This window comes from Lichtheimia ornata (genome assembly GCF_029851405.1).
Source record: "Lichtheimia ornata isolate CBS 291.66 chromosome Unknown scaffold00001, whole genome shotgun sequence".
Lineage (NCBI taxonomy): Eukaryota > Fungi > Mucoromycota > Mucoromycetes > Mucorales > Lichtheimiaceae > Lichtheimia > Lichtheimia ornata.
The window spans coordinates 1,202,689-1,215,655 of NW_026695321.1; the positions used below are offsets into that span (position 1 = coordinate 1,202,689).

Genomic DNA, 12,967 nt, shown 5'->3' on the forward strand with positions numbered 1-12,967 from the left:
CGGCCACCTCTTTTCTTTCACCCCCCCCCCCACCCGCCGTCATGTCAACATTGACCGATCGACTTGGCGATTCACTATCACGGTTCATTGAGAAGCACGACAAGGCGACCAAACTTACCTTGACAGCCGTTGCAGCTTCGGCTCTTACAGCAACTGGTATTCTATCATACCAAGCCACGCGACGCCATCTCCAATCGCATTCAGTACTACATGGTCCCAGTCGTCGTCGTTCATCGCTCCATGCGAGTATCCCAGCAACATTGACACTCACCGAGAAACAAATACAAGAACAGCTTCATGAAACAACGGCTTTTCTCGGTCAAGAACGCATGGATAAGCTGCGTAATTCTTTTGTTATCATTGTTGGTGCTGGTGGTGTCGGCTCATGGGCAGCACTCATGCTATTGCGTGCAGGCGTGGGACGTATCCGTATCATTGATTTCGATCAGGTGACCTTGAGCAGCTTGAATCGACATGCTGTGGCTGTGTTGGAAGATGTTGGAACACCCAAAGTAACGGCTATCAAGAAACATTTCAAACGCATTGCCCCATTTGTCAATGTCGAGAGTTGCATTGATCTTTTCAACGCCGAGACTGCTGATGCTCTTTTATCTGGTACTACATGATCTTCCCTCCACACATGCTTCTATTGACAACGACATCTGACATTGGCATTAGGATCACCTGACTACGTTGTGGATGCCATTGACAACATTGACACCAAACTGGATTTGATCAAGTACTGCTACGATCGCAACATTACACTCCTAAGCTCCATGGGTGCTGGTGCCAAAGCCGATCCATCACGGATACAAGTCGCTGATATCAGTGAAACACTAGGCAAGTGCAAGGAACAAAAAGATGAATGCATATAGCTGATGTTTATATATCTAGAGGATCCATTGGCAAGGAGTGTACGAAGGAAGCTCAAGAAGATGGGTATCGAGAAAGGTGTCCCTGTATTGTACTCTACCGAGAAGCCCCACCATGTCAAATTACTGCCTTTGGGTAAGCAAGGAACAATGAATCAGCGACAATGAAGGTAACCATGAGGATGGCTATAGAGGAGGATCGTGTTGAAGAGGCCGATGATTATGCAGCATTACCTGAATTTCGATCACGGATTCTCCCTGTATTGGGCACTTTACCAAGCATCTTTGGCATGACCATCGCATCCTATGTCATTCTCAAGTTGACTGATTATCCCAACTTTGATCCTCTTGCAATCAAGCTCAGAGATGGTTTATATATCCGTATGCATCGTGATCTTCTTTCACGCGAAAGCAAAAAACACAAGAGCAGGTTATTATTGATGGGGATGAAACATCATGTAGTTTTATGCTAACATGCCTTTGTTTTAGGACTTGTCCTTTGGATCCTCACGATGTGGGTTATATCTTTGAAGAAATGTGGCACGGCAAAAGCATCATCTCTGGACCTAATGATCGATTGGCCTTGACTCGGTGGATAGCAAGTCAACCCTTATCTTATTACAACACGGTGTGCATGACCAGGGAGGAAGTCAAGGCACACGAGAAATTGCCAGCTGATGTCAATCTCAGGGAGCAGTATGGAGATGGTAGGTTGATGGGAGTGTGTGTGTGTGATCAACGTGAACGAATCAAATTGGGATATGGTGAGGGAAAGAGAGAATTGCGGGAACTTGCTAATCCACGTGAAATTTCCACATCCAATAGCTGTATGTGATGCTGTGGAAGACCGGTTCAACAAGGAACGAAAGCTTCGTGAGCTTTGGGATGATGTCTTTTGAAGGTAAACATTCAAGCTCGTTTCTTGGCACTGTATAGACCCTTTGCATTACGTTTCGCCGACATCCCAATCCACAAAAATGTAATAAAGGTGACACGAAAATGCAAATGACGTGCGTTTAAAGTGATGCAAGTTTCAAGTATACCAGATGTAGACTAGTACAAGAACAATAAATCTGTGTTGTGTGGGTATTCCTGAAATCAATCTCGTAAAAGTGTCAGTCGATCGCTTGTGTGATGGCTTGGGTGGTGGGAGGAATTGTCACTTCAGAGCATTCTATGGCGGGGTAGTCGTACCAATTACAGCAAGCTAGATAGCGCCACATGCATGTAGAAAGTAAAAAAGTAGCATGTAGACTTTTCCCACATTGATCATAATAATTGTAGATTGACACGCTTTATATCATCTCACGCAAGCAGCATTCCCACTGTCGCTTATGCGAACCTGAACGTGTAACATGCAACCCTCGTTCAAGTCCAAGAGTATACGACGTGAGATCCTTGTGGTTGGGTATCAGCGTGTTTCTCTTTTCCACGAATTCCCATAGCCCCGGATGCATTTACTCACAGATGGAAAAGGAAACAAGCATCCTATATACGTTCACGTCCAACACATCCCTTTATAAGAGATTTAATATACTCAAGATTTGAACAGCTTTTCCCTTTGACGATTGTGGCAACAACAATACAACAACAGCTGGCATGGCAACACCACAACACAAAAACGACTCCGAAGAAAAGCATGTAGTCTACGCCGAAGATGCAAGCCAAGAGCCACATTCTCTCAGTAGTAGCGGTGACCAGGAAAAGCAGCAACCTGGCAAGGTCATAAAATCGCCAGAGGAACTAGCCTATCTACGAAAGCTTAATATCACAGTACTTCCTCTCATGATGGCCATCATCTTTGTACAGGTGCGTCTTTGTATTTGTAAGGTGAAAGTTTATAGGAAATTTATCCTTACATGTTCCACATTTAGTTTTGCGACAAAGCTGCCTTGAGTGTTGGTCCCGTGCTTGGGTTAAACGAGGACTTGGGATTGACTGGTACAGAATTTAGTGTCCTCGGAGCAGTATTCTATGCTGGCTTTTTCGTTTTTCAGGCTAGTCAAAAGCTCGTGTAACACTTGGATCATCACCAAAATGCTTATGCATTGTCGTCACTCATACAGATACCCAACCAATTTATCTTACAACATGTCCCACATGCAAAGTACATGTCAGCTCTCCTTATTGTTTGGGGCATTGTAAGTTGTATATGCGTTACTACAATGAAAAGGGAAGAAATCTCATTCAAGGACTGTGTGTAGGTCATGTTATTATCAGGCTTGGCAAACACCTTCTCGCAAATGGCTGCTTGCCGATTCTTGCTTGGGCTGTTTGAAGCAGCTGCTATGCCAACGCTTTATTTGATCACAGCTACTCTCTATCGTCGATCCGAACAAACCCTTGTTTTCGGCTTTGTCACGCTCAGCAATGGTGTCGGTGCAGCTTTTGGTGCCTCCACAGCCTATGGATTTTCATATATGAATAACGCACGGGGCATTACCAATTGGCGTTGGTGAGTTACACAACAACGTTGTTGTCGTTAAAAAGACGAGGTGTCATTGACGCATGATTGTAGGGGAAGCTTTATCTATGGTTCTTTGACAATCCTTGTTGGCTTGGTTTGTTTCTTTTTCCTCGCCGATCGACCTGATCATCCATTACTTCGACCTACAGAACAAGAGAAACAAGTTATTGAAGATCGTAAACAAGACAATGCCGTTGTAAGACATCGCGTCATCAAATATTATCAAATCAAGGAGTCTCTCAAAGAATTGCGCTACTGGCTCATTGTTCTTGGAAGTTTTTGTATCAATCTTCAAAACGGTGGTATGCTCGTTTTCAGCACAACCTTTGTCCTTGGTCTCGGTTTCGATGTAGGTTATAAAACTATTGACGCCACCACCACCATCACAACTTACACAAAACCCTCGTTTAGCCACAAACTTCGCTCTTGCTTCAAATTCCAAGTGGTATGGCATCTGCACTTGGTGTTGTTGTGGCCGTTTTACTTGCTCGTGTCTCCAAGCAAATGATATACAGCGCAATGGCCATGATGACGGTTGGCATTATTGGCTTGGTTATCCTACTTGCTATCCCAGATGGTGAAATTAAGCTCTTGGGATACTATCTCAGCTGGGCAGGCACTGGCTCTTACGCTTTGATGTTAACGCTGATCGGCAACAATGTCAAAGGGCTCACAAAGAAGATCTTTTACAATAGCAGCGTCATGATTGCATGTAAGTGTTGGCATGTCTTTTTGGATAACAAGGTCTTAATAATAGCTATATCAGATACCCTTGGAAACCTTATTGGGCCTTTGATGATGGCAGAGAACACCGCACCACGTTACCTTGGAGGCATTGGTGAGTACAAAGTAGCACGTTCACGCATCGAATGCCTTGGCTAAAGATAGCTATTTAGGTGGATTCCTCGGTGGCTTTGTCATCGCATTCCTATGCTACATTGGTATACGGGTGCAGGGCGCTCGTGTTAATCGACAACGACTCGCCAATAAGAGTGGGGAAGAAACCGATTTGGAACTTGATTTGACTGACAAGGAAGATAAGAACTTCATTTATCGACTATAAAGGCTTTAATCGTCAATGCTATATGTATGCATGTTTGTAATAGTGGGTGTTTGGGAATTTGTAATAATATGATGGCATGCTTATTTTGTTATGGATGTTGCTATACATGATAATCGATTATGGTCGGTATACAAAGTTGAGATCTTCCTTATCGGTCAAGTCCAACTCATCTCGATTGGGGGGTGGGGGTGGTATCAGGCCCTTGTCCTTTAGATCTTGCCGTCGTTTTTTCTCTCGGCTCGAGGTGATACGAAGATACACAAATAAAAGTACCACTGCAACATCGGCCATTGCATAGGTAATCGTTGCCGTAACATACCTTGGGGCGTCTTTTCCAAGCATTAACAATGGGCCAGTGAAGTTTCCTGCACAATAGGCAACCATGGAAATGCCCGTGTAGAAAATCTTCTTTGCGTAGCCGGCAACATTTGAGGAAATGAAAGTTTGATTAAACGAAAATGATGTCCCAGACAATGAAGCAAGAATCAAGCCCAATAGCTGTACCGGGCCAATGGGTAGCACCATCAAAAGCACGATACCGAGTAGTGCTAGCGAGGCATGGCTTGCAGCAGCCACATAGCAAATATCGTTCAACCACCGGCTAAGAAGTATAACGATGATCATGACTACGACAACTGATATAGCGATTGGAATGCTCATGATCACCGTTATCAAGCGCTAATAGCCACAACACAAGCAAAATTAGTAACGTTGGATGATCAATCATGTATGTTGCCTATTGTTTTGCTTACCGAGAATCCCATGCTGTGGATGATTTGAGATTGAAATGTTTGGAGTGCACCATTTTGTAAATTCTGCAACAGCGAGATAAAGAAGCAAGCATAAAGACGTGGCTCTTTAAGTGCCTCGATAATTTGATCACTTTTCACCTTCGTATTGCGAATGACGGCGTTGTCGAGTACTCTTTCATCCACAATCTTTTCTTGCTCAGACGTCAACCTGAACCACCGTGATTTGGGTTGATCAGCGAGGAAGAAAAAGAGCAAGATCCCGAAAACAGCTGTGATGCAACCCCAAAAAATCATAGCCCTAATGGGTATACATAATAATGTTAAGCTTTGCCTTACTCTTTTCGGATACAAGCAGTCATATTATGCATACCACTTCCATGCTCGCATCCCATACCAGCCATCCAATTGACCAATGCCAAACATGATTAGACTACCAAAGAAGCTCGACATAGCATTCACCATGACGACGATACCAAACCAAGCGGTCTGCTCTGCTCTTCTGTAATGCGTGCTAATTAGGAGGAATACCTGTAGACGTCGTATATTACTTGTTCTGGTAATGAATGCATGCAATCCCCTATTTGCTTACTGCAGGATACGTTACGCCTTCCCAAAATCCAAGTAAACAACGCAGCACTGCAAGCTGAACAAAATTCCTGGCAACTGCATGGCAACCAAGAGTAATGCCCCAGACAACGCACACCATGCCAACGTATTTTGAGATGGGCAGTCGCTGTAACATGTATTGATTGGAAAACTAAATGACAGGGATGTGCTAGATAGGTTAGCTGGATCATTCTTATGAGCACATTCACTTATCTATCATGGTTGGTTACCTGTGTTAAGAGAAAGCCGCCATAAAAAACAGCACCCAGCCAGCCGAATTGATCATGCGTGATACCAGTGTCCTCATAAATCCCGAGAACAGCAGTAAACGAAAGGATTGTTTTATCAAAAAACTATTTCCCCAAATCAGTACCTTAGAGGAGCATGGATCGCTGACTTACTTGTAAAGCAACGAGAAGGCAAATAAATGGCATCAAAGTCCAATTGATCTTTTTGACAAGCTTCTTTTCTTCCTTCGACTTGGTAGATTGGGTAACACAACAAGAAGCCGTACGTTTGAGATAATGAGAGTCATCGCCCTGTAATTGTTGTTTGCCACAGCATAAAATATTTTTGGTGATGGTGTCATTGTCGATATCATTCGTTGTATGGCAATGCATCATGCGTACTATGTATACGTTGTGATGCAATACAGAGGCTATGATACTGAAAAGTGAAAGAATCGATACAACAATCAAAGTGCAAAAAGAAAAGGGGGGTGGCAGGTCATTCATTATGCAGCAGTGGCCACCCCCTGATGCTGCTCACGTGCCCAATCGTTTTTTAGGTTGTTCCTGTCACATCCATTGTTTGTTGATAGCGGGTTACTTTTATGTACTTGCAATGCTGCATAATAGTTGGGGGTAATACTTCGTATATAATACAGGAGGAGGTGGTGGTACTATAGTACTATTAAGGTCGGTATACAAAATTGAGATCTTCCTTATCGGTCAAGTCCAGCTCTTCACGATTTGGAGGAGGTGCAGGGATTTTGCCTTCATCTTTCAATGCTTGTCGTCGTTTGTTTTCGCGAGCAAAACTAATGCGAAGGTACACAAACAATAGCGCCACCAAGAGATCGGAGATAGCGTATACGATCATGGATGGGACATAACGTGGTGCATACTTTTCCACCATGATCAGCGATCCTGCAAAGTTTCCAATACTGTAGCCGACAATGTTTGCTGCTGTATAAAAGATCTTCTTTGTATACCCGCTCACATTTGACGAAATGCTTGTTTGCAGCATCACATAGGGTGGACTTGTGGCACCACAAAGGTATAATCCAATAAGCTGTGCTGGTCCAAGAGGGAGACTCACAAGCAAGATGACACCGACCATGGTGATTAATCCCGCCAAGGTGCCAATGTAATTGACTTCGTCGAGACGCTTACTCAAAAACATGCATATGCCAAGACAAATAATGACCGTGGCACCATTAGGGATGTTTAACAGCACGCTGGTTAATCGCTATTAAGCAAGAGTAAACGTTAGTATAGAGAAAAGATGACGTTGTCATGGTCATAAGTCTTACATCAAAACCCATGGATACGGTGATTTGTGAGTTGAAAAGGGTGATGGCGCCGTTTTGCAAGTTGATCAACAACGACATGAAAAAGTAGCAATAGAAACGTGGTTCCGTGAGAGCTTCTTTGATGTGCGACATCTTGACAGCCTTGTTTCGGACAACGGCATTATCCTTGCTGCGTTCTTCAATGATGATTTCTTCTTCTGGTTTGATTCGGAACCATCGAGAGGTGGGTGTATCGGGAAGAAAGAGGAAGAAGGTGACACCTAGAATGATGGTGATGGCACCCCAAATGATCATGCACCTGTAGTTGGATTGGATTAGTATAAGCGATGATAGTGGTGTGATTTTCACGCTTACCATTTCCAAGGTTTCATTCCTGCAAGGCCATCCATATATCCAATACCATAACTATCACATGGCTGTATGAGAAAAAGAGCCATTAAAGCAACCTCGTGACCCACTTACGAGATGATGGCTCCAAGAGCAATGCTTGTAGCATTGCAAATAAACATGGTACCGAACCAAGTGACCTGCTCTCTTCGGCGATACAAGGTACTAATCAAAAGGAAAATGCTGCAAAAGAAGAAAAAGGTATAAGCCATTGAGGAAGCATATCAAGATTAGCAACTCACCATGCATACGTGGTGCCTTCCCAAAAACCAAGCAAGAAGCGTAAAGCACCAAGGTCGGAAAACCTGTGGGTGAATGCCATACATAACAAGCACACGCCCCAGATGACAAGAATCGATCCGAGATATTTGGATATCGGTAAACGCTGCATAAGGTATTGATTGGGAACCTACATATACCAGCAATAGAGATGTATGAGATCACAATGTAATGTTGTTTACGTGATGTATTCCTTGTACCTGAACGGCCAAATAACCAAGATAGAATAAAGATCCGAGCCAAGAGAATTGGGTTTGTGAGATGCCCGTGTCTTCGTAAATGCCGTAGATGGCAGCGTAGGAGAGGGTCGTCTTATCTACAAACTGATCCAGGTAATATTAACCGCATGTACGTTACAATCAATACTGCCAAACAAAAACATACCTGTACAAAGAGAATGGCACAAACGAGCGGTACAAACGCGATATTGATCTTTTTGACAAGTTTTTTTTCTTCTGGTGATATGACTGGGATACGCTCTTTGACCGTTTTGCCTTGTTCCATGGATGAACAATCGACGCTGATATCTCCGCGATTGGACATTGACACCTGGTCAATCTCAACGCCTTGCTTCTTTTCTTGTATGGAGGTTTCAGTCATTGTGGTGTTGTGATCCAACAAGAAATGGGTGTGTGCTTTTAGTGCCGTATCGAGATTCGCGTATTTATATGGGTTTGATGGATGACTTTTTCTCTCGTGCACCACAGCCCCTGCCCCACTATTTACCATCATGGGAAACTCCCAGCCTGTCATTTTCGAGATAAATGATATGCACACACGCACAATGACATTGTGTAATATGAGAAAAACCACGCTTTTGGGTCATTCGTTTTGTACGAATCAGAAATTCTAGTTTTTGTTCTCGCCAACAAGTCTTCCATCATAACCTACGTAGCCCCTTTCTTCTAGTCAACGTCTCATAACTCGATCCATGTATGTGTTCAGTGCCACATGTTCAATGTTGGTTAATTTTGAGATGACTTGCATCATGTAATAGGTAGCTTAGTATCGTCTCAAGAATATAGATGGCATGAACCAGAATCACGGCATTGGACAAGAGCAGTGCCAGGAAAGGTAATAAATTTTGTTAATGCGTTTGACCTTATCTGTTATCTCCACAGTGTTACAACAGGTCAACCTTATTCATTATTCTTAATCTTGCCTCAGCCAAAACGCACATTGCAGCCTTTATCATGACATCATCTTATTGGTGCTCACAAGATAACGCTGGTAACGATAAGAGAGTATGATACTAAAGGTGTATTCCTTGTTCTTTGATAACAAAAGACAATGATAGGAGCATTTTATGCAGGAACACGGTAATGTTGTCTTCTTTGTAGAAAGGGCGGGATTGGCCACATGGTCCTTTGTGCCATTACTGCATCTTGCAAAGATGAGAAAGTGTGACAGGAAATCTCATCCGTGCTTGTGCACATCGATGCAACGGCGATTTCCCGATTTGGTGTATAGCTTCCCGGATATTACGCTGAAAATGATCGGTGTTCACACCACCACAAGGAATGTTTGGCTGGTGCCTGATGGCTCACGCTGATGACGGTCCCTTATAAAAGTCAACGATGATAATGGTTATTGATCCAACAATTGCTCTTGCTATCTTCAAAAGCGTACCCGAACTCTTCACGAGATTAGCATTTGGGGATGGCTTTCATATCATGGGACCGTGGGTTTATGATAATCTTAACGTTGATTGGACAACGCCTTCCGTTATTCAAGTTTACGGAAAGGATCCCATCCACTATCATTGCGAAAAGTGAATATCCATAAGGAGTCACCGAGAGCATTAGTGACATCAGAACGCTTTTGAATAAACATCCTTGTATTCCATTTTGTAGGCGGATCACGGCGGTTGGCGATATGATCCGTGGATGTGTTACTTAGGGACGTCAAGCATGGATGGATTCCAATTGGCCCCACTACCAGAAAAAAGGGTTCCAATTGGCACGCCGGATTATTCCAGTGTGTGAAAGTGGTACACATACGTGGCTACCGTGGGATCATTTTAAGACCGCATATGAGATCAAAGTCAGGTAAGCTTGGTAGTGTGTGAGAATGCCGCGTCCACGGACGTAGTAGAATAGCGGTTTCCGATCTCATTGAATTGGCTGGTTGATTTGTTTGGATTCCTCATATGGATCCATGAAGCGGGAATCAGTATGTAAATGGCCCGCTACAAACTATATCCAGGTTATCGGATCAACAACAATTCGGGCATACAAGGAGATGTGCCGATATCGTTTTATTGTTATCATGTCATCAGACGTCCAACAAGGCTATAGGCACCATTGTGTGCCACAATCGATTGAACATGGGCATCGCCATGATAATGGATGATAGCGTGTGCTACATGCTGGGGGGAAGAATTGGAGGATAACAGATTCAGACATAGCAAGTAGGTTGCTATGGTGATAACCTTGAAGGAAGGCAATGGCTGCATACAATGAGATGTATGCGCTGGGCGACGCTGAGCTGCATCGTGTCACAAGGTTGGGTTCTCCAAACTCTTGCCGGCTATCAACAACCACGTTTTAATCGCAAAGAAAAAGAGAGGTGAGCTATCTTGTTGAATGCAGCCTTTGTTCAAGGCACAATGAATCAATCAGACTCTTTATCTTCTTCCTCTCTTTCTTTATCTCAGCATCTAAAATTGGACAATCCTGCATAAAGCTTTCTATAACGCAATGGATCAAGTACCCACACATGATGGAGCCCAATTCAAGAGAAAAGAAGGTCCCTTACACTATAAAAGTTTGAAAATGACTGCCCAATGTAATGTAATATCAATTAAAGAATCCTTTAATCCAATATCATTTACAAGAGATAGATTGAGAGGTACAACGAAATGCTCCAAAGGGGAAGGTAAATCAATTTGGAAAGTTGCTATCCTTTGGTGGGTGTACATTGCGCGAAGGTGAATGGATGGATGCGCGGCAGCACTTGATGCATGATGGCGAATGTATGCAACGCATGTCAAAGTATGCAGTTGGATCATGATGGTAGTCATAAAAAGGATGATGATAGGAGCTGCCATGCAATAGCTTGTAAAGTAGGATGATTGGATGCACCAATTGTTCAGGAATAGCATCAACGTCAAGTCCACAATCCTCATGACAATAAGGTTCTTTCTCCACGCGTTGTATATACCCATATCTTTCCATCCCATGTACCAAAGCAATATCCATATCCATATCCATATCCATATCCATAACAAGTCGTCTGTATTGAAGCAAGTTGCTGCACGTAAATAAAGCTGCTTCTATACAATGGCTATCTGCTATTCACGTAAAAAAAGGTTCCAAGGCAGGATGCTGCAAGCAAAGAACGCTATTCGAGACAATGGAATGAAGACCTTGCCAAGCGACTGTTGTTACGTTTGGTCGTGGCAAAAGTGAGCAAGAGAACGTGTGTTGTAGTCGAATGACAAGGTTGTGAACGCTGTTTGAGACAATGGTGTGAAGACCTTGCTAATGGCAGCTGCTGTTACGATTGGTTGTGGCAGAGGAACGTGCAAGACAATGCACTTTCAAGAAGGAGTGTGTTGTAGTGGGGTGCACACGCCATGGACTTGCCATTCAGTCAAAGACAATGGGATCAAGAGCGTTGTAGGATTGACATGGTGGAATGAAGCAGGACAATCGTTCGCATGGTGGTAGTTGTTACTTGAATGGACCAACCGTTGAGAATGGGAGGAAGAGGGAGTGGAAGAGGTGGAAATTAAAGTAGGCTGAGCTGTAGGACACCTCTTGTATGAATGCATGCACATTGTACATCAATCCTTGATTATGAGATTGCCCCTCTCGAACATGAAACTTTCACACAAGGTGCTCTTGGACATGCTGATCCACATGGTTTTAAAAAAGACATCATGTACATTTGAAAAATTGGAATGGGAGGGTACAATGTGGGGTTTACTATGTAAGTCGGAAATGCAGGTCAGCCCCAGATTCATGATTTATCGAAACAATATACATTACCTTGGGATTCCCCATTTCGGACTTGAAACTTTGTCAGGAGGTTCGTTGGAACATGTTGATCAACCTCATTCATTTTGAATTTGCAGACTTCATTGTGAAGATTTAAAATACGGGGCGCCCCAAATGGTGGATGATGGGAACAAAAGAGCGGACGGCCTACCGCCCCGAAGTTGCCCACCTCCAACTTGAAAATTGGCCAGAAGGGTGCTCTCGAGCATGCTGATCAACATTTTTATAATAAATACATCACGCTTCATTTGAAAATTTGGAATGGGAGCTACCCAAAGTTTGAAAGGCGGAGACATTCGCAGGGTCTGTCTTTCATTTATTTTCACGTTTGCTGTTTTGGCGTAGCTCAGTCAAATCAACTTGGATCAAGACACTTGAATCATGGAAATGCTCGGCTGGTGCAGGAGCATCATTCCACTGTAACACAATGAACAAAAGTTGGGATTGAGAGGAAGTGGCTGTTAGCTGGCAATACATGATAATGCATAAAGGATCATACATTGACCATTCCAATCATGCAAATGTGGTAAAGCAGCAGACATTGCCTGCATGGCACTAATGCCTGTACATTGTGATCCTAGCAACCCCAAATCCATATAAATAGCAAAGCAGTTCAAACAATAAACAAGAGGAATCCTCTTTTCCCAATTTTGTATCATTGTCGCTGGCCTAGGATTGGCCTCAAGTTTCTATCGTATATCTACTCTTTGCACGTACGCATGTCGTTTGTCGTTATCTCTCTGATGGTGTAGCTAAGCAATCATCTTTGTATAATGTAGTATCCATTTATTGTTTCCTGTCGCTGCTATCTATAAGGTTTCACACCTTGAAGTCTTTGCTTTTTGCTACTACCTTGGTACGCTTGTTTCCCTTTGCACGTTACATCCCCTTTTGTCTTTGTGTTTTCTTGTACTGATTATGAACGCTGGCTTGTATGCAGATTGCGAGCAAAAGGCAGTCAATAAAGATCGTCAACACAAAGTAGCTGAGTTACACAAAGAGATCC

The 12,967-nt window shown here is 43.3% G+C and overlaps 4 protein-coding genes across 4 annotated transcripts; 2 read left to right on the forward strand and 2 right to left on the reverse strand.

The window, feature by feature from the left end:
* Positions 1–41: 41 nt before the first annotated feature.
* Positions 42–1,771, forward strand: O0I10_000428 (uncharacterized protein; the record flags this gene model as incomplete). The annotated part of the gene is made up of 6 exons (XM_058480538.1): positions 42–615; positions 679–840; positions 895–1,008; positions 1,065–1,302; positions 1,362–1,579; positions 1,698–1,771. 6 exons carry the CDS (start codon positions 42–44, stop codon positions 1,769–1,771), a joined length of 1,380 nt encoding a protein of 459 aa, XP_058349061.1.
* Positions 1,772–2,471: 700 nt separating this feature from the next.
* On the forward strand, positions 2,472–4,402 carry O0I10_000429 (uncharacterized protein; the record flags this gene model as incomplete). The annotated part of the gene is made up of 8 exons (XM_058480539.1): positions 2,472–2,681; positions 2,747–2,869; positions 2,939–3,013; positions 3,077–3,327; positions 3,391–3,688; positions 3,751–4,051; positions 4,106–4,177; positions 4,236–4,402. 8 exons carry the CDS (start codon positions 2,472–2,474, stop codon positions 4,400–4,402), a joined length of 1,497 nt encoding a protein of 498 aa, XP_058349062.1.
* A 117-nt stretch (positions 4,403–4,519) lies between these two features.
* On the reverse strand, positions 4,520–6,383 carry O0I10_000430 (uncharacterized protein; the record flags this gene model as incomplete). The annotated part of the gene is made up of 6 exons (XM_058480540.1): positions 4,520–5,080; positions 5,155–5,452; positions 5,525–5,682; positions 5,744–5,911; positions 5,991–6,113; positions 6,162–6,383. The coding sequence occupies 6 exons, from the start codon at positions 6,381–6,383 to the stop codon at positions 4,520–4,522; spliced, it is 1,530 nt and encodes a 509-aa protein (XP_058349063.1).
* A 289-nt stretch (positions 6,384–6,672) lies between these two features.
* Positions 6,673–8,560, reverse strand: O0I10_000431 (uncharacterized protein; the record flags this gene model as incomplete). The annotated part of the gene is made up of 7 exons (XM_058480541.1): positions 6,673–7,230; positions 7,295–7,592; positions 7,649–7,699; positions 7,757–7,864; positions 7,924–8,090; positions 8,161–8,283; positions 8,345–8,560. The coding sequence occupies 7 exons, from the start codon at positions 8,558–8,560 to the stop codon at positions 6,673–6,675; spliced, it is 1,521 nt and encodes a 506-aa protein (XP_058349064.1).
* Positions 8,561–12,967: the final 4,407 nt, after the last annotated feature.